This window comes from Lepidochelys kempii, chromosome 4 (genome assembly GCF_965140265.1).
Source record: "Lepidochelys kempii isolate rLepKem1 chromosome 4, rLepKem1.hap2, whole genome shotgun sequence".
NCBI classification, from domain to species: domain Eukaryota; kingdom Metazoa; phylum Chordata; order Testudines; family Cheloniidae; genus Lepidochelys; species Lepidochelys kempii.
Window position 1 is genome coordinate 118,558,317 of NC_133259.1, and position 20,702 is coordinate 118,579,018.

Sequence of the window (20,702 nt, forward strand, 5' to 3'; positions counted from 1 at the left end):
TGTTTTGGTAGTACCCAGATGTCCCAGTCATGGACCAGAATCCCATTGTGTAAATGGTTCCAGATGTGCAATTACTTACGGAACTTTTTGTTTTGCACTTCCGGGCTTGGGATAGAGTCCGAGCTCTGGGATCTTCCAACCCTGCAAGGCCCTAAAGCCCAGGCTCCAGCCCAAGCCCAGAAGTCTACACAGCAATAAAACAGCAGAGTCGGCACTAGGCGTAAGCAGACTAAACAATAGCTCAAAGGGGCCCTCAATTTGCTTTTTTATTATGTGTTGTGTAGAAGGGGCCCCCAAATATTCCCATTTAGAGCCTGCAATGGGGTAGCACTGTGGAACAGCCCTGCAGTCCAAGCCCCGTGAGCCCAAGTCAGCTGGCACGGGCCAGCCACGGGTACTCTTAGAGATCATTCCTCCTTGACTCTTGCTTCCAGACTCAGCCCATAATTTCCTGCACCACATACCTCTCCTAGGGTGCTGCAGGGAGCTAATAACTAATTATCCACCTCTGACTTAGCCCTTCTACCCTGAAGATTCCAGCACTGAGGGTGGATCATTAACTGAATCCACAAAAATCAGCCCCCTTTCTTGCGTTCTTTAAGAATGAAGTACCTATACCACCAATCTTGTCCTCTTCAAAATGTTACTGACATTTTTCACTGCATTGCCACTGTGATGTAGATGAATGCTATTCCTGGGAGGCTGTGTGTTAAAGCTAGCAGGGAGTGAACAATCGGCAATGGGCATAAGTAAATTTCATTCTGTCTTTCATAGTTAGTCATACTTATCTCTCTCCCTGCTTATCCAGACATTAATGAATCCAGATTTGCCAAAGCCTTTTCCTGGGGTGTAATAGGCTCAAAGTGCCATGCAGGAAGGAAGCAATCAGAACTAATGTGTAACAGCAGTTACCGTTTTCAAAGCCTTTATAAACCATCAGTTATTAATCCTCACAACATACTAATAAGGTAGATACATTAATATTACTTTCCCCATTTTAAAGTTGGGAAAACTGAGCCAGAGAAGTTAAGTACCGGGGCTTTAGTAAAGGTGTGACATACAAGTGCTGAAAAGAGGCTGCTCTTCAATTTCTAGTCCCTATTACATGTTCTTCATCTGGATTACAGAAAGTTATTTCCTACTGTGCAGCATCCCCCCTGCCATGCGGGATTTGGGAAAGAAACTGCAGGGAGGCGCGAGCCAGAGACTGAAGCCCACACAGCATCAGCAGAATCAGCCTAAGCAGGGGCTGCTGAAGACTTTTAACTGGACTTTTTCTGCCCTCTGTTGATTGGCTGTTTGCTTCAACCTTCTCCTGCCCCCGTCCTCACAGTATCTTCACCTGAGCCTCACTCCACCCTGCTCTCATATCTTCAACCCCTTCCTCTTCTCAACTGCTTGTGTCCCCTTTCATCCCTCTCTCTTCCCTTCTCTTTCATTTTAATCTCTTCTTAATTAACCCCCCCAAAAACCCCTTCCAAACTCCTCCCCCCAAATTCCCCCAAACATGGAACTAACGTGATATTTGCTGCCATCACGTCAGTGGCTCTGCTTGTGTGTTATAACTCTTTCCCCTACCCTCTGTCTCTTTTCTGTTTATGAAATTGTTAGCTCTTTGGAGCAGGGATTATCTGTTATTCTCTGTGAACAATGCCTATCACAAAGGGGCCCTGATCTGGGTTGGTCCCTAGGCGCTGTAGTAATAAACATGATGATTATGATTAGAAAGGGACTACTCTAATAGCTCCCATTACAAAAACTGTACAGTGAATCAGTGGCAGAGCTCGGACTAGAATTCACATGTTCTTGATCCCCGGCCTCTTGCTTAGTCCATGTGACAACACTGCTTCTTTACACCTCCAGATCAGAGTATTGGGGGAGCTTGAGATCTTGTTGGAGAAAAAAATCTGATGATGGAAGGTTTTAAGGAAGAAGCACAGAATTCAACTTACTGTTGAACTGGTGAGCACAGTATAGTTTTTCTTGCTACAAAGAATCCTTAGTTGGTTGACATGTTTTATTTTTTCAGTATTCAATCAAGGAGAATTCAATTTGTATATGATTTCTCTACTGGGCTGAATGTGATGGAAATGTTTTGCTTGCACACACAGTGCTGAAAGTTGTTGAATACATATTAAAAGCAGAGTCCTAATAGTGAGTTTTTATATACTGTGTTGATTCTCTTTAGAATTCGGACGATGCAAATTCTATAGCACTGCTTGGCATTGCAAGTGATGGAGCTCCAGCAGCAGCAGTGGAATGCAATGTTTCTGTTTTTGGGCTCCACACCCTGATGGAGGAAGAAGGATTCTGCAGCTCTGCTCCCTATCTGGAAAGGAAACAACTTAGCTCTTGGGAAGGAAATAAACAGCAGCTGGGGAGGAGTGTGTCTGATTGTATGCATGTGGCAGCTAATACTGCCATTTCCACATCGATTAACATGGAAGAGGAGGTCTCTTTGCAAGGACAAATGGCCATGGGTAAGTCCTTCACTGTTATATCATCTGGTCATTTTTGCTCTTCACTTGTTTGTGCTGCACAAAGCTGAGAACTGTCGGGTGTGTTTTCAGTTGTGCACTTTTTTCCCTCCTAAAGAACTTCTACAACTGTTAAACTGAGCAATACAAACAACTATATCTTTCCTTTCCAAAGGGGCTAAATGACCATATTAATGGTTCCTTTTCAGGTTTTTTTCCAGAATATCTTAAATCAGAGGTAAAATAAGGTTTAGGATTACATTGTATCAATATTCCAGGGCCAAGGGAATAGTAGAATATAAGTACTTTGCGAAAGACTCGCTTTTTGCAAAGATCCATCAGACTTCACAAAGAGGGTTGATTGGTTTGGACTCCTATGAACACCTAGTTGCTTTAGGGTTGGTGTTGGAGATTCAGTAAGTGACATTCTTCTCTCTGACTCAGAATTGAACTAATATCCAACTATAGTCTTAGAAGGCACTGCGCATCTAGGGCCTCTGTCTTTAGAATTACTGATCATTTGTGTTCATTAAATATTCCATGGACCCCACATTTCTTAGGAGGAGGGTTGTTAATCCAAATGTTCTGAACCAAATACCAACTCTGATAATTATATTCTCCTTACTGAAATTCCCCTAGCAGTTTTAGCTGATTGAGTAAACTTTTTCAAATCCTCCCCTAAATTTATGAGTACTGTTTCTGTAGACTATTTCTCCCAATCATCAAGAACTGCTAGTTTTTACAAATTGTATCTCAAATGGCTTAGGGAGAAATTGTATCCTCTGATGCGCAAATGCAACTCCAATTGCAGTCCAGGAGCCAGGTGCAATCTCCAAGGGCAGAATTCAATCTCCAGTTTAGCTAGATAACTAAGCATGTGACTATCTTTAAACATGCAAAGAGTGCCATTGACTTCAGTGGGACTACTCACATGCTTAAAGTTAGGTATGCCTTAGCCTTACTGTTAGGTCCCTGGGCTTGTTTAAGATATCACTTAGATTGGTTTGATATGGGTGTAACTCCAGTAAATCTGAGTGGATTTACTCCTAGGCTACTCTAGTGAAAATGAGATCAGAATCAGAACTTGTATCTATATTTAATTCACACAAATGATTGCTCATGATCCCTGGTACTTGCATAAGGTTACAGAAAAACTTGTTGGTTTTTTCCCCCCTGAAACTGATATATGTGAAAATGGTTATTATCCATTGAAGCACTTAGTGAGTCATAAATAAACTTTTGAAAAAGTTAGTCCCTGGTGCTGTATCAATAGCAATAGTGACAAGTCCACATATCAAAAACAGTTCCTAATTAAGCGGCACTCTAGACTTCTATTCATGCTCAAAGCAGTAGCATGTCATTGTAGTTCTAAAAGTGGCTTGTTTTGGGCTTGTGACTAAGCAGAGAATCAGAGCTGACAGTCTGGATGCGAAATGATTATACTTATGATAATAATACTCATTAAATCCAGTTAGGCCTCTTCCGCAGCTGCCATATTGCCAGATTTAACTCAAGCTGAAAGGTATGTTAAATGTTTTGCATCTATTTTCTCTTCCCTCTTCCATCCAGGTCAGCAATATAGAGAGAAGGATGAAGCCTTTTAGTCCTTTTACATGGAGTCTTTGTTATTCAAAGACTGATAGAGATTAGATTGGAGGTTTTTTTAAAACTGTACATTTGAATTAGTTGACTAGATAAGAAGTAGATATTGAGGGGACAAACTTACTGAGTATTTGCTCAATGTCAAACCATCCCATAAGGATGCAGCCATAGGACCCCACACAAACACCGGCTGGTATGCCTGGAAGAAAGGAGATAAATGTAAATATATTGTTATCCCATCCCTCTGAAACTCATGGAAACCATCTCAATGGACTGAGAGAGGCCAGAAAAGATCTACTCACGGGTATCACCTATATAATCTATAATACTTACAATGGTGACAAGTGTCTTATATCGTCCCCTTCTCATCCTAATGAGGTTTCCTTGTGCTAGATCAGTGGTTTTCAGCCAGAGGCCTAAGGCCCTCTGGGGGGCCACAAGCAGGTTTCAGGGGGTTCGCCAAAATAAACCAGAGGGCAGGGCCAGCATTAGATTATCTGGTGCTCAGGGCAGAAAGCCGAAGCCTGAGCTGCACAGGGCTGAAGCCAAAGCCCGAGCAATGTAGCGTGGGGCCATAGGCAGTGCCCTGCTTGTTACCCCCTAATGCTGGCCCTGACTTTTAATCTATTGGATATGCAGAAAAACAGTTGTTTGGGGCACAGGTGGGCTGTGGAGGTTTTTATAGCGTGTTGGGGGGGCCTCAGAAAGAAAAAGGTTGAGAACCCCTGTGCTAGATAATACTCATGTGGTCAGTGTTACCTTGTGCAGAGTCACAATTCATAAATGAGCCCCTGGGGTGTGCTGGACTGCTGCAGGGGGTTCCCATGGCTACCTAGTTCCCGAGAATCCTGCTGCAGTGGGAGCTGTGGAGGCTTGTGAGGCAAACGTTCTCCTTTTCTCACCTCCACCCAACCTGCCGGGTACGTGAGTTTGTCTAGCTCCAGAGCGTGAGTTAAAACCGGTGGTTGGCACTGAGCGAGTGCTACACTGCTGCTGCCTCTGCAATGGGTCTGGGACCGCACCCCAGCCTACTCTGCAAGGAGGCAAACATTACTGGCTCCCCTCAACATGAGGTGTATTCACGCAATGCCGTGGGACTGGGTTGAAAACACTGAGTGGAAATAGAATCACAGAATATGCTGGTTTACACTGCTGAAGTCCTGCGGGGGAGAAGGAAGGGCTGGAACTCGCAGAGGCATGCATACCGGGAGGTAGGGGCGCCGTCTCTTCACACTGCAGCCTCCACAGTATTGCCAATTGAACAAGTTTGTCACTAGATCTGGTGATTATTATTATTATTATTTTTTAGGTCTGCTACAGATTTTTTCAAGCTTCGCTGTGACAAGTCACCGAACTAAACTTTTAATGGCATCTGGTGACATTCTGGTGACTTTTGCTAGATCTAGTGATAGAATCACTTAATTGGTGACACTGGACAGAAGACAGACCTGAGGAGCTGAGATCCATGGGGGGCAGGAATGGGGGTTACTGGGGTAGCACTGAGTATGTCAAGGGGCCTGGGGTTAAGCGGAGGGAGAGCAGGGGAGATATTGGGGGCTAGAGGCAGGACAGGGATGATATTGGGGCTGAGAGCAGAAGGCAGGAAAGGGGAGATATTGGGGCTCAGGGCATGGCGATATTGCGACTGAAGGCAGAAGGATATTGTTGATCAGGGGAGAGTAGGTGGCTCTGTGACTGGTAAGGAGAGGATTAAAAGAATCATGGTCAGCCAGAGAAGGGGGAGTGGAAGGGGCTTGGGCAGGGACATGTGGGGCAGCTGGAGAGTCCCCGCTCCATTGCTGGGAAGACCACGCTGGGCAATTCCTGTCCACCGGCCCTAGAGAGCTCAGTTGCAGGTTGCTCCTCTGGGTTGGGCTCTGTGGTACAACCCTTGCCATTTAGAGTTTCCTGTCCCTGGAGATGTAGATCCCAGCGTGGTGGGCTCAGCTCGGGTGGAAGGTGCCTGATGTGAGTGGAAGGAAAGATGGCAGTTGAGCTGGGTTTGGACTCTGGAGGGAGGGGTTCCCCATCCCTTATGGGGAACCACTAAAACTGGCTCCTCGCTCTGAAAAGAGAGATGGCAGAGGGTTACTGAGCCTCCATCTCTTCTTCCAGAGCAGGCCCAGAAGTGAAAGAGGCAGCGTGAGGAGATTTTTCCAGTGCCTTACAGCATGGCCACTCAGTTTACTGAGCTGCCATCTCTCCTTCTGGAGCGAGGTGACTTAAAAAACCCTTAAATTCCCTTAAGAAGTCTTTGGGACTTTCTTTGTGCATAAACAACCTTTTTCCTTTACTGTTCACTGCAAAGGATCAGAACTTTAAAAATATGTTTATGCTGTTTTTACTCAGTCTGATTATGAAAATGCCTCTTACTAGACATTTTATTTGTTATAGACTTTTCTCAGAATAACTGCCTGAAGGCCAGTTCAAGGATACCACCCAGTCCAGCAGAAAGTTTTCCAACAGGTAGGAAGGACCTTTTTCTCTGTTACACATCATTTGAGTATTTGCTTTTTTCCACTAACCTTTGCTCTTCAGCTGAGCTACTAGATAAGTGATATTTCCAGGGTTGCCAACTCTTGCAATTTTATCACAAGTCTCACAATGTTTAATGTTTTTTTTTTAAAACCTTAGCTCCTGGAGGCATGTGATATGATGAGAATCTCAGCTTTTATTTAAAAAAACAAAATTCAAAGTCTTCTTGGATAAAAGCCTGAAAATGTTGTACCTTCAATGGTCTCAAGCCAGAAGGCACCATAAGAAGAACTTAATATTTATGGTATATCATGATTTTCAAGTCAATCTCGTGATCTTTAGGGCCCTCTCTATGTTTTGTGAACCCTTAGGTTTGGCCATGCTGTATCTGTTAGCAAAGATGTAGGAATACTTTCCGGGTACGGAGGTGCAGCAGGGTTGCAGTCCTAGTATTTATGGGAGTTGAGCCCTAGTACTTATGGTTGTTGAGCAGCTCATGTTCTGCTCAATGACTTGAAAATGTCATGTTTCTGTTCTGTTTGTTTAGATTTCCCCCCCACACCTGTGGGGAAAATAAATAGTCCATTGGATAAAACTTTCAGAGGCAACCACTGTAGTTCATGCTGATTTTTCCTTGTTTTCAAGCAAATAGAGTAACTACATATATGCATAGGTAAATGACTTGCACGATACCTCAAGATGGTTTGGTGTCCTAAAGGCAGTGCTGTGCTCTGGTGAGTTAGACATTTGGTCCAGAACTTGAACCAACTTGAACATACTGTAAGCAAATGCAACTCCATGAATTCCAATTGGTCCCAATTGATTAGAGTCTGATCCAAAGCCCATTGAAGTTAATGGAGAGATTCACATATGCTGAGCACTCTAGCTTGATCCAGCAAAATACATAAGTAATTAATTTTAAGGGAATAACTTTAATGGATAACAACTGCTTAAGTCTTTCACTGAATCAGACTGGAGTGCTCAGCGCCTTGCAGAATTGAGCCCTTACTTCTTAAAGATCTGACTCAGAGCCTAGTAACATAAATAGGTAGACTCCAATTGATATTAATGAGTCCTGAAGTGTGTTCTAAATTGGCCAAGGGGGCAGCATGCTCAACCTCCACAGAGAGAAGTGTTTCACATCAGTCAATATTAACTCTTTAGCTGATTAAGGGGGTGATTTATCAGGATTATTGGTTAATTTCTTGGAATAATTTGAAGAAAAAACATAAAAAAATCTAGTATTTAAGTACAGAAATTGCTTATTTATTAGGGTCATGTATGTGTATTTGGTTGAAAATTTGATAATGGTTTTTAGGATTTATTGTGGTTGAAGTACTGTTTAATAGCTGCAAAGGAAGTGAATGAGTCAGTGGTACAAATTAATACTTATCTCAGCAATAGTATTCAGAGCATTTACAGTTTATCATGTTCATGACTGACTCTAAGTTTACTGATGCGCAGCTAAATAACAATTTCCTTCATAATGCTTTGCCCTTCCATAACACCCTTCAACCCAGCCTTAAAGAGATTTTACAAGTTGTTACATTAGCTTTAATATTAACTGAGCCTGTCAGAATGTTAATGGTCCTCGGAGAAGTGACTCCTAACAGTGCATAACAGTTTAGGACAATGTGTGAAGATACAGTTTTGGGGAAGGTATTACAATCACTTAGGTAAGGCTTAGCGAGAACACATTTTTCAATAGGTTGCTCTCTTCCCTCTGCACTAGGAATGAAACAGTTCCTCAGCCTGTTGTTAGAGGGCATTGTGTTTTATTGGTGCCCTACTTCTAAAGACATGTAAAATCAAGGTCTTGCTCATTTTGGCCTCAAAGATTCTATGAGTGGGAATAATAAGTAGGACTGGGTTTTTTGGGTTTTTTTTACTTTATATGGATAATTTTGAGATTTTGTTGAAAACTTTTCATCTGAAAACTGAAAATGTCTGTGTTTCAGCCAAAAATTTTTGGTTGTGGATTTTTCAACAAAAAGTCAAAGTCTTCCATGGGGGTGGAGTGGGGGGTCGGAGGAAACATGACCAGTTCTAGTAATAATTTGTATCCTGGCTCAATTCTAACTCAGGCAGGGTAACTACCTACATTCTATTTACCCTAATTTCCTTCTCCCACCCACAGCTTCTGCTGGAAAAAGTTATTTTTCATTTCTTTCAAACTTTTTTGTGATGTTGCCAGCTGCTATTAAATAGCAGCCACATCTCACCACAGATGTCAGCATGTGAGTGGTAGGTGAAGTGATCCCCGTGTATTGTTTCTATAGCATATTGGTTTGTAAAGTGCTTTGGGGCCCATTCAAGTGAAAGTTTATTGTCATTCCTATTAAAATTGCTGCTCCGAGCAACGGGAATAGGTTAAAGTGCACAATATTATTCATTGTATTCTGGTGAGTTTCACTATTTTTTTACAACCTTGTATTTTTGTAGATTCAGAATTAGCAAATGCCCATGGATGTCATGCTAGTGGTGGTATTCTATTCTATATTTCTCTTGATCAGCAGAGTAGCCTTTTCTTGATAAATGAAATGCGGCAGAACTGGCTCTTCCATTCCAAAGAACTTGTGTGACTATAAACCAATATTCTTCTCAGATATCTCCCTGAAGCTAATCATGGTAAAACGAAAGAGTGGACTTCCTGACCCCCAACTGCAGGGAGAACTGAGAGGACGACTCCGTCTTCTGGAGAATGACAGCAGGGAGGTCATGGCAGTTTTTAGTGTAAGTCAGCTCTGGTATATTTACAGAACAGTTTGGGGTGTTATCAATAACAGAGTCTACCAAAACATTTCAGCATCATCGAACTAACCTCTGAAACGTGCAAGGGTCTGTTCTCCCATTTGTATATGTGTGTGTATAAATTGAAGGTGGTCAAATGCAGTCCACAGACACGGTCATTTTTGACTTGGGGGTGACCAAAATTGCTCAGATCAAAATGGGATCTCTACATGTCTCTGGGCCATACTTGCTTACAGGAGATGACATTGGCTTCAATCTGCTCCATTTAATGTAAATTAAAGGACTGATTTTCCTTCACCTCATCTGGCACAGGGGAGCAAAAATGCATGCTCCTGAGTTTGGAAATGTGAAGGTGGGAGCAACATGTGTCTCTTCCCCCCCTTCAAGGGCCCACAGGCTCTCACAAGAGGACCCTCTATATTGGCTTATGCAGGACCAATGAGGAAACTATTCCTATTACACATATGGTTTGCATAGGCAACCTGGCCTGATACCTGTACAGGGCTTAAGTGATGTGTAGGGCTTTGCGCCGACACTAGAAACCCAGATGAATTTTGCCCATTCGTTAAATGGCATGAAGCTGTTACGTATTTAGGAACAGAAGGTATAATAATGGAGACAGTGGCACTCTGGGATAACTTGGTCTTATTTATATCAGAAATTTACTTCCAGTTCTCAAAGGATCAGACAGATCACACTATTACAACATCTGTTTGATGAAGTAAAATGAGAGAGAAAACATGCAGGTTTACCAAATATTCAGATACATACAAATCCAAAATATAGTAAAATGAATGAATATTAATATCGACAATAATGGCCAAATTTTCGAAAGGGCTCAGCTCCTGTTTAGGCACTCAGAGTGGCCAGGTATTAAAAAGAAGTCAGGACTCAGTAACTCCATTTAAGAAAAATGGGCTGTGTTGCACGGTAAGCACTTCTAAAAGTCTGGCTACTTCACTTCATTAATGGACCGGATTAGAGTAATGCACTGGAGACAGCGCCACAATAATAGAAAATACCAGTTAAACGAAGTACGGAGTTTAACATCCCAGTGAAAAGCAAATGGAATTCAAGATATAGAAATGGAAAATTGGTACAGCTCTTGAGTTTCCTCATACACACTTTTAATGCACATAATGGAGGTATAAAAGGATATGCCTAGAACACATCCTACCAGTGAAACTGTCCAACAAAAGTGGGAGAAAAACAGAAAGAGAGAGAGAGAAAAAAAAATTCTAACTATTGTGAGAGGTGCCAGACCAACTCATTTAATAAGATAACGTGTGTAAGTCCCAAATTGCAGGTACTGTACAATTTATACAAATGTAAAAGGGACCTGAAATGCTATCCATATCACAAAACTGTGTGTACTGAAAATATTCAATTAAGAATGTTTGGAAGTAAGATCCTTTGTATCTTTGTCTCTGACCTGGATGCAGAAAACAACTCTATAGGCATGAAGTAGTAGTTTCTTGACTTAATGAAAGCAGAATCTGTCTACAGAAAAAGAAGAAACATGAAAAGGGACAAACTATAAATGATCACAGAATTGATACACACAATCATGTGGACGCCTTTGTATCTTCTGACTCTCAGTGAAAATCAAGACTAGTCTTGTTATGCACTCCTTCCTTTCTTAGCTCAAATACCAACTGATAGAACAAATGAACCCAACTGGAGGAAGTGAAATAAGCCACAGTATTTGGGACATTGAAATGGACAAGAATAGGATCAATTATTTATTAGTGTGATTGTTACTATACGTTACATAAAGTGTATAGCAGATGTCTGTAAAGAAAGGAATAAGACATTATGTTCTAGATTTAGAAAAAAACCAAACAATAAAATTATTACCATAGCAATGGAACGAGAAATACTGGAGAACAAAGCAGAAGGCATTTTAAATAAAACTGCTGAATGCATTGCATGTAAAGCGTAACTAGCTAGTTTTAGCTGTTTGTGTTTTTGTAAAAAAGTGGAAGGAAAAAAATCACATTTTTCCAAGCAGTTTGGAAGAAGTAAGTAAAGAAGTAAAGTAAAGAAGAGAGGCATAAATATGGGATTTATCAGGGTTGACTATTTGTAGTTTTAAATTACATATCAGTGGCATGGGTTCATTTTTTTTTTTTTATTCTCCCATAATACGGGTTTGCATTACGGATGAGCTCCTCACCAGTGATAAGCTGCCAAAATCTTAACAGCCGGTCCCTCCTCACCCCCCAAGGGGGTTGTTGCCCACTCCCGCCCCCCGGGACTCCTGCCCCATCCAACCCCCCGCATTCCTTCACATCCCCCCCACCCCTCGGGACCCTTGCCCCATCCACCCACCACCCCGTCCCCTGACTGCCCCCAGAACCAGGCAGGATGGTCTCATGGGCCACCGTAGTGGGTGCCCACCCCTCCCCTAAGAGCCAGAGGGGCCTGCTGGGGGGCAAGGTGGGGAGTCCCGGCGGTGCTTACCTGGTGCGGCTCCCAGGAAGCATCTGGCAGGTCCCCCTGCCTCCTAGGGGCGGGGGAGCATAGCTAGGGGGGCAGCAGGCGGAGCGGCTGCTCCCCCCACTGATCACATCCAAAGTGGCGCCTTAGGCACCGACTCTGTGGGTGCTCCGGGGCTGGAGCACCCATGGGGAAAGTTTGGTGGGTGCAGAGCACCCACCAGCAGCTCCCCAGCCCCAGCTCACTGCCGCTCCGCCTCGCCCCTGAATGCGCTGCCCAGCTCTGCTTCTCTGCCCCCCGGCTTCCTGCGAATCAGCTGTTCGGTGGGAAGCCTGGGATGGCTGAGAAGCAGGCGGCGGCTTTGCGCTCAGGCCCAGGGAGGCGGAGGTGAACTGGGGCGGGGAGCAGTTCCCCGGCGCACCCCCGCCCCCCCGTGTTACTGGCTGTGGCACAGGAGGCTCTCCTCGCGGCCCCCCACCCCCGGCCCAGCTCACCTCCGCTCCGCCTCCCTGGGCCTGAGCGCAAAGCCGCTGCCTGCTTCTCAGCCCTCCTTGGCTTCCCGTGCAAACAGCTGATTTGTGGGAAGCCTGGGGTGTGGGGTGGAGAAGCAGAGCGGGGAGGCGCATTCAGGGGAGGAGGTGGAGGCGGAGCAGAGGTGAGCTGGGGCCAGAGGCGGGGCAGGGAGCTGCCGGTGGGTGCACCAAATTTTCCCCTTGGGTGCTCCAGCCCTGGAGCACCTATGGAGTCAGCGCCTAAGACACCACATTTGGCCGGTTGTTAAATTTAGAAGCCCTTTTAGAATCGGTTGTCCCTCGTGGAACAACCGGTTCTAAAAGGGCTTCTAAATTTAACAACCGGTTCCAATGAACCGGTGCGAACCGGCTCCAGCTCACCACTGCTCCTCACCAAACCTGGATAGGATTGCCCCCAAGTATTGGGATGCTATAGATTTGGGTCCAAACATTTTTACTCAATAGCATCAGTTTCAAAAATGATTTGAATCATCATCATTTCATGTTGGTGGAATAACTATTTGATCTTCTGTGGTTGTCTTCTGCATGGTTCATGTTTGCATTATCCATTTTAATATGGATTCCCCGTCTCTCTCACTAACAAGTCAAACACTGAAATCTTCATTACTTAGCATTGAGTTAATAGTATCCATTTCTACATGTTGTTGTCTCTTTCCTGTGCAAGATCTCTTATTACACGTCTGCTATTGTTATTTCTACCGACTTTATAACCTGTTTTCTTGCTAGTCTGTTTTGATGCATGGTTCTTGGGGGCGGGGAAACGACTGTGCACAAATGACTGGATTTTAAGGCACTGCTAGTGTTTAAGAACAGATTTAGGAAAAGGATGGTAAGAAAAGCAAGATTTATAATGCCAAATTTACTTACAAAATGGTGAATTTGTTTTGATATTGAGTAATGCAGGATGCCTAGAGGTTGTGATATTTCAGCCTTTGGAGGCAATTTATTAATAGATTTTGGTCTCAGAAGACTGTAATTCTGTTCTTGTATTAATATTTAATCAGGTGTAGAGACTGGAATACATAGATCTATGTGCAGATGAGGGGGACCATCTGGGAATAAGACGCTTCAGTTTTTTAAAGAGACAGCAGCATTTTTTTGTAATCCATTTATGTTATATAAATGAAAAATAACATAAATTGTGTGTAAATTGATGGAATATTTCCCAAGATATTGAAATGAGTAAAATATTACTAATAATACCTAGTTCTCATATTTCAGAGTAGCAGCCGTGTTAGTCTGTATTCGCAAAAAGAAAAGGAGGACTTGTGGCACCTTAGAGACTAACAAATTTATTTGAACATAAGCTTCCCTGAGCTACAGCTCACTTCATGGGATGCATGCAGTGGAAAATACAGTGGGGAGATTTACATACATAGAGAACATGAAACAATGGGTGTTACCATACACACTATAATGAGAGCGATCACTTAAGGTGAGCTATTACCAGCAGGAGAGTGGGGGGAGGGGAGGAATCTTTTGTAGTGATAATCAAGGTGGGCCATTTCCAGCAGTTGACAAGAATGTCTGAGGAACAGTGGGGTGTGGGAGGGGGGTGGGAATAGACAAGGGGAAATAGTTTCTTTGTGTAATGACCCATCCACTCCCAGTCTTTATTCAAACCTAAATTAATTGTATCCAGTTTGCAAATTAATTCCAATTCAGCAGTCTCTCCTTGGAGTCTGTTTTTGAAGTTTTTGTTGTTGTTGTTGAAGAACTTCAACTTTTAGGTCTGTAATCTCTTTGGTCACTCGATTACAGACCTAAAAGTTGCAATTCCTTCCCGCCACTCTCTTGCTGGTAATAGCTCACCTTAAGTGATCACTGTCATTACAGTGTGTATGGTAACACCCATTGTTTCATGTTCTCTATGTATATAAATTTCTCCACTGTATTTTCCACTTAATACATCCTATGAGGTGAGCTGTAGCTCACGAAAGCTTCTGCTCAGATAAATTTGTTAGTCTCTAAGGTGCCACAAGTACTCCTTTTCTTTTAGTTCTCATATAGCACTTTTCACTGGAAGACTTCAAAGCGCTTTTCAAAGGAGGTCAGTACTCTTTTATTAAGGAATAGTGGGTGAAATGTTATCTGGCATAGGTTGTGTTAAACATACCTTTGTGTGGCAGTTTCTTTACAGAATTAATAATCTTTGAATCACAGACATGTAGGACTGGAAGGGTCCTCAATAGGTCATCTAGTCCAGTCCCCTGCACTCAAGGCAGGACTAAGTAATAAGTAGACCATTCCTGACAGGTGTTTGTCTAACCTGTTCATAAAAATCTCCAGTGATGGAGATTCCACAACCTCCCTAGGTAATTTGTTTAAGTGCTTAAGCACCCTGACAGTCAGGCAATTTTTCCTAATGTCCAACCACCACTTTCATAATTAATTATATCATTTAAAAACTTTTTTTTCCCGTAAAACTTACTGCAAATTTGTGACCAGACAAAGCTACTTTGAAGAGTAGACGATTTATTGTGCTCTCCATATTCTGACACATGTTCCATTAAAATCCTGCCTTATTAGAACATTGAGGATGAGCGTGCCACAGTTGGGAAGCAACATAGTAAACTCAACCTTAATTCTCATTCTTGTGCATACACTGTGATAAAAGGTCACTTCCTCTGCTGAGGCTCTAGCCCACAGTTTTAAAACATCTCGTAGTTGAAAGGTAATCGTGCTCTGTAATAAGACTGCTGGCTAGAAATTGCTGGAATACTGTATCTCCATTAGCTTATGAGGGGGTCTCCTGCCGGGCTGTGTAGCTCTTACCTTTATAACTGCAGACATGGTTTACATACTGCTCCAACACAGCTTATGAGAAAGAGACCCCAGCCTCGTTCATGCCTTGTCTTATTCATAGTGCACCTTTTATTGTGGGCTTTCACAGTAACTTTTACTCCCCTAAAAGGCACAGATGTAACATTATTAGTTAAGCTTTTAAATGTTCTGTCTCACACACACACACACTCTTTCTCTCTCTCTCTCTCTCATACGCACACAGGATCACATTCCGGTTTCAGTTACACTGGTGTAAATTGTAGTAACTGTTCATTTCTGTCGGCAAAGGGAGCTTAGCTAAATTTTCCGCGAGAAAACAGCAAACGAAAACACTCTTCTGAATTTTACTGTAATGGAATTTTATGGTGGCCAATGTAGCTTTAGAGTATAAATGAGATGAGAAATCTGTCCACAGTATACATTTAGGTGAATGTTTATGACCCAAACAGGTAGCTAAAGGTATTGGGTGAAATCCTGGCCCCAGTGAAGCCAATGGAAGTTTTGCCATTGATGTTAGTGGAGTGTGTATTTTTTCATCTATTCTGTATGTGCAATGTGGATGAATAACTGACACTATGAAGAACCTCAGCTTTTTAATTTTCAGATTTTGTGGATGTGTTTATAGAAACATTTTTCTTGAATTTAATTATTAATATAACTTAATGAATCTATTATTACCTGTAAGAGTATAATGAAATAATGTGTTTGTTTGCTTTGTTAGGAGCTGTCTGCCAGATTGTTGTCTATTCACAGTGACCAAGATCTTATAGTGGTGACATTTAAAACATTTGAAGAAATATGGAAGTTTTTAACCTACTATTCCCTTGGTAAAGCAATTTCATCTGCAGGACTGTTCAATATTTTTGTTGTATTTTTATTGTAGACATAACTTTTTGATTAGCTGGAAACAATTGTTGAAAGGGATTAGCAAGATAAAAGCACTGGTTCTTAATGTATAATTTTGATTGTTTTAAAGCAATACTATCTATCTGCCCCCTCATCTGAGCACCTCAGTCTTTTATATTTTCACAACACCCTTTGAGGTAGGGAAGTACGATTATCCTCATTTTGCAGATGAGGAACAGATAAATGAAATGACTTACCCAAGAGATCTGTGGCAGAACCAGGAATTAAACCCAGGTATCCCATGGCCCAAACTAGAACCCTAAACACTGGACCAAGCCTCCATCTTCCTAATACTGTCTTTCCCAAGGAGAATTAATTATCCTATTAACAGTGGCATCTTAAAGAAAAATTCATTCTTGTCACATAGATAGTATGATTCTAGGGATGATATTCTAGTTCACATGCATGCATAATTATTCAGCTATCTTCCAAAGCAGATATTCTAATATAGGCCTTGCATGTTCTAAACTCTGTAAAATGGTATCATCTCTATGTCCTATTGCACTGAGTGAGAGTTTTAAGATGTAAGGCATACAAGATTCAGAATACAGAAATGATTAGCTATTTGTGTCTGCCAGATTAATCTCTGAGAACACCATGGAGAGTTTTATATAGGAAATTAAGGGCAATTTTTCAAACATGTCCATGTTTTTTCATTGCCTACATTTTTGGGTGCTCAACTTCAGTGATTTAGAACCAAACTTTTAAGAGATGTTGACCACCGCCAAATCCGGCTTAAAGGTGTTAGGCACCGCTGGAATCAGGCTCTAGCTATCTCAAATTTTGACCCTTGAAAATATGGGCCTTAGGCCTGATTCTGAGAGTTGCTGAACACAGGTTGCTTCCATTGACTTTAACTGGAGTTTTGGGAGCTCAGCACCTCTTAGGTGTCTGAAGTTGAGCATCCAATATTGGAGGACAATTTTGACAGTTTGGGACTAAGTAAGTGGTGAGAGAATCCTGCAGGGAAGTATGTCAGAGATGGAAAATCCCATGATGTTTTCCATCTAGAGAACTTCATTTGTAGACATATAATTTTGCTCAGTTTATTCATGATCCTGATGCCAATGTTTTTGCTCTTGAGTCTTGAATTCCACGCAGTTAGGGATGAAAAATGTTAGGAAGAAGTAGGGAACTGATGACAGGACTTGTTGCAGTGGTAGTAAAAGTCTAGTAAGATGAAGAAAGACAAGAGGAGTAGGCACTGCTGGCTAATGGGCTGGCAAGACCTTTGTGAACAGCACGTATCATGAGGCACTGAGCAGCTGATTATGCAAAATACTCTTTGATTAGAACTCTGACATTTCCCCCATCAATATCTGGGCTTCATGGCCTTTTCTTAAATGCATCCCTTACATATTTGCTGCTATTTGCAAATTGCTATTTGTTGGCAGTAGAAATAAATGAAAATCTTAAAATTCACTGCTACTCCTACTGGGCCAGATACTCCGATGAATAAATCAGCATCGATCCATTCATGTCTCTTATGTGTATATCCTTGAGTCTGTCATAGATTCCTCTCGATGTCAATGAGAGTTGTGCATGTGCATTTTGCCAATACTGCAATCCAACAGCAGTTGGACATTGTATTTTAAGCAATAATTTGGATTGTCTGACTGGTAACCACCATTTATTGCCTTTTGGAGAAGTCTCTGTGTTAATTTAATTAAAGAGGCCACCTTAATTTTTTACTAGGTTTTATAAATCACTGCATGGAGAATTTGTTGCTAGATCAGTCTTTCTGGCTCTGTTCCCAAGAAGAGAATGAGGATAAACAAGAAGAAGCTGGAATTGAAGTCGATATAAATGAAGAGTCTCTAAATTTGATGTACAGAGGTCTCTTAATACAGGAAGGTAAGGAAGATTGTATTTGTAAAAGGATAACTATATAGAAACAAGTATAGTCCCCACTGCCCCTTAAAGATTTTGGTTTTGAAAATGTAAGAGTGAAAAGTTGGGGTTTAATCTATTTCCAGTTAAATCAATGGAAGCCTTTCCACTAATTTCACTGGGTTTGAATCAGACACTAACTGCGTCAGAATGTAGACAGAAAGAGAGTTGGAACAAAAACCATAGTATTGTACAAAGTTAGAAGAATCTTGAATCTTTTTAGAAGCATTGGCAGTAAATGGCATAAATAGCTGCAGATCATTTTTTAAAATGTTTTTCTTCTACAAGCCCAGTAAACAAACCTACCTAGGAACGTTAAAAACTTCCAGACTTTAAAAATATGCAGTGACCCAAATTCTGCAACCCTTATTCACACGAGTACTTTCATTGACACCAATGAGTTAGCAAGGACTGCAAAATCACTTCCTGGGGCACTATATCACCAAGTGTGTCTTAAGTCCTTTGATACCTTCTAATGTTACAATTTAAAAGACTTCTACAGTTACTAGTAGTTGTTGACTCTGCTCCACATTTTGCACTATAAATGTCATTTTAGTTTGCATTAAATTCACTCTAATAAAAGTTTAGAATTTAAAAATGTGTTAAAATAGTGATTAAAAATAGTCTTCTGAATTAATATCAATTAAAATGATCATTCTAGATGCTTGTGTTAAAAGCCACATGTGACATTAAAACAATTCAATCTCTGTAAAATATGAAATATATTTTATTTCTTTTTAAGGAACTTTCTTTGTATTATGTCCTGACAACCTCGTAAGAGAGACAACTGCTGCAGACATGGCAGTGAAAGTTTATCAAGAGAACAGAAGAGTTACTGAAGACATCTCTGGTGGATCACTGGGTGAAGACCTGACCACAGTGTCTAAAGCTGCTGCAGAGACTTTGATTCCTTTTCATCAGTAGGCACCTGACTTCAATTTCCTATTTCATATGTATAAGAATGTGTATTTATATACAGACAACTTTAAACTGACAGCATTTTGTAGCTGGCTTTGGAGGGCTCCCTCCTTTATTCAGGAGGTCTACAGATCTCTCACTCATTTCCTTCTTAAGTTCCATACCAAGTCAGATAAATAAGTGCTGATGCCATAGTGCAGTATTAAGGGAGATGGTTTACTATCTTTTGTATTAGATATTAAACCAATGTCCCTTCTTCCTGACTCTGGTGGCTATCCACTTGGATGTTTAAGGATGCAATGGAAATGACCTAGGTTTTGAAAAGCTCTATAGTGGTGTCAAAGATTTTCACTTTCAAAATCCAAAACATGGAAAAAATAGTTTTCACTTACGTCATCTTAGTGGGGAAGGATTGCTGGCCTCTTACATCACTCCAGCTTCTTTGGCAGGTGGCAGTCAAGCTCCTTTTTGCAGTCTCCTTTGGGATCAGCCCAGGGTCACTAATCCCTAAATCCAGGTGAGTGGGATCAGCCTTGGTGCCTAATTTGTGCCAGTGCTGAGCTGTAGCACCTCTAGATTTGGCAATTTATAGCCCTGGCACCTCTGGGCTTGCTGCATCAGTTATGAATGTAAAAAAATTGCTCGAGCCCCGGCACCTCTTTCATTACAAATTAAGCCCTGATCAGCAGAGAACCACTCTAGTGGTGCTGCTGGCCCATAGAAATCTGAGTCTGAAGCAGAGCCCATAAGTTAGTGTCTGTGGTTACTAAGAGATCCCAGGAAATATACCTGAGCCCTAGAAGAAAAGCAGAAATTCTGTGTTTTGTTTTTCCTACTGGCTGAAGGAGCACGCTTAAAATACAGCGGCTTAATCTAGAAAAACAAGTCCAATTAAATCAAAATGGCTTCTGCTGACCCTCCTGAGTGAATGGGTTAGCTGAACCAATCAGCAAAGCAAACCAAATACCATTTCACTTCATTCATATAACCCATCCCAGCTGATACTCACAATATGAAATGTATTAGTAAAAGATACTTGAAACTTTCACAGATAATCGAGCCTATCTTTTCCTTTGACAAAAAAGGGCTTATTATTATTACCATTACTAATTTGCCATGGACTAGGCTGCATTGTGCTAGGCTCTGTACAAACACAGAACAAAACAACAGTCCCTGCCCCTCAAGGCTAGAGAGTTTTACATGAACCACAGCATTTTTACTAGGAGTCCGGTGGCACCTTAAAGACTAACAGATTTATTTGGGCATAAGCTTTCGTGGGTAAAACACCCATGCATCTGAAGAAGTGGTGTTTTACCCACGGAAGCTTATACTCCTTGTTTTTGTGGATACAGACTAACACGGCTACCTCCTGATACTTGACAGCATTTTTACTAAAGCTCTGCAAACTTTAAATCAGGGAAATGCATAAAGTGTTAAATTTCATGTTGAATGTCTTATCACAGCTCTATTATATGACTAAATTAGTCAGTTATTGCTGCTTTGTTAACTTGCCATATTGAATAATTTAATTCTGTGGTCATCAATACCTTTTTGAGGTGGAGCTGGCAAGCAAATATGCACCAAAACAAAATTTCAACCAAGAATTAGGAAAAAATAGTGAAAAATGTTATGATTCCCCCCTGCCCCCTGTTCCCTTTCTTCTTCCAGCTAGCTGTACCTGTAAAGAGTGTTCAACAATTACATGGTTTGCATAATCAAGAAATGGACAGGATATCATTCCATTATATTTCCAGTCTCCTTCAGATTCTATGGTGCTCAGTTACCACACTGATAAATGTCATATATGTATTTAAAGTGGACAAGCAGAAGCACTGAAATCAATAAAAGTTTGAAGAAATAGGAGTTTAGAATATCCCTGCCTCTATTAAAACCTTCTGGAGGTGTTTCAGATACTTATTCCAGTGTC

General features: G+C 41.5%; 1 protein-coding gene across 4 annotated transcripts in view; it reads left to right on the forward strand.

The window, feature by feature from the left end:
* SH3TC1 (SH3 domain and tetratricopeptide repeats 1) overlaps positions 1-20,702 on the forward strand; it is a 51,129-nt gene that overhangs the window by 5,256 nt on the left and 25,171 nt on the right. For 2 of the 4 annotated variants that reach the window (XM_073342616.1, XM_073342619.1), the window contains exons 2-8: positions 1,864-1,962; positions 2,189-2,480; positions 6,474-6,545; positions 9,160-9,287; positions 15,783-15,888; positions 17,663-17,821; positions 18,600-18,777. In XM_073342616.1, coding sequence (XP_073198717.1) covers positions 2,294-2,480; positions 6,474-6,545; positions 9,160-9,287; positions 15,783-15,888; positions 17,663-17,821; positions 18,600-18,777 — 830 coding nt within the window. In that variant the 5' untranslated portion in view covers positions 1,864-1,962; positions 2,189-2,293. Of the gene's footprint in view, positions 1-1,863; positions 1,963-2,188; positions 2,481-6,473; positions 6,546-8,775; positions 8,792-9,159; positions 9,288-15,782; positions 15,889-17,662; positions 17,822-18,599; positions 18,778-20,702 lie in introns of those variants that run through there. The other 2 variants (XM_073342617.1, XM_073342618.1) reach the window with 2 other exon arrangements.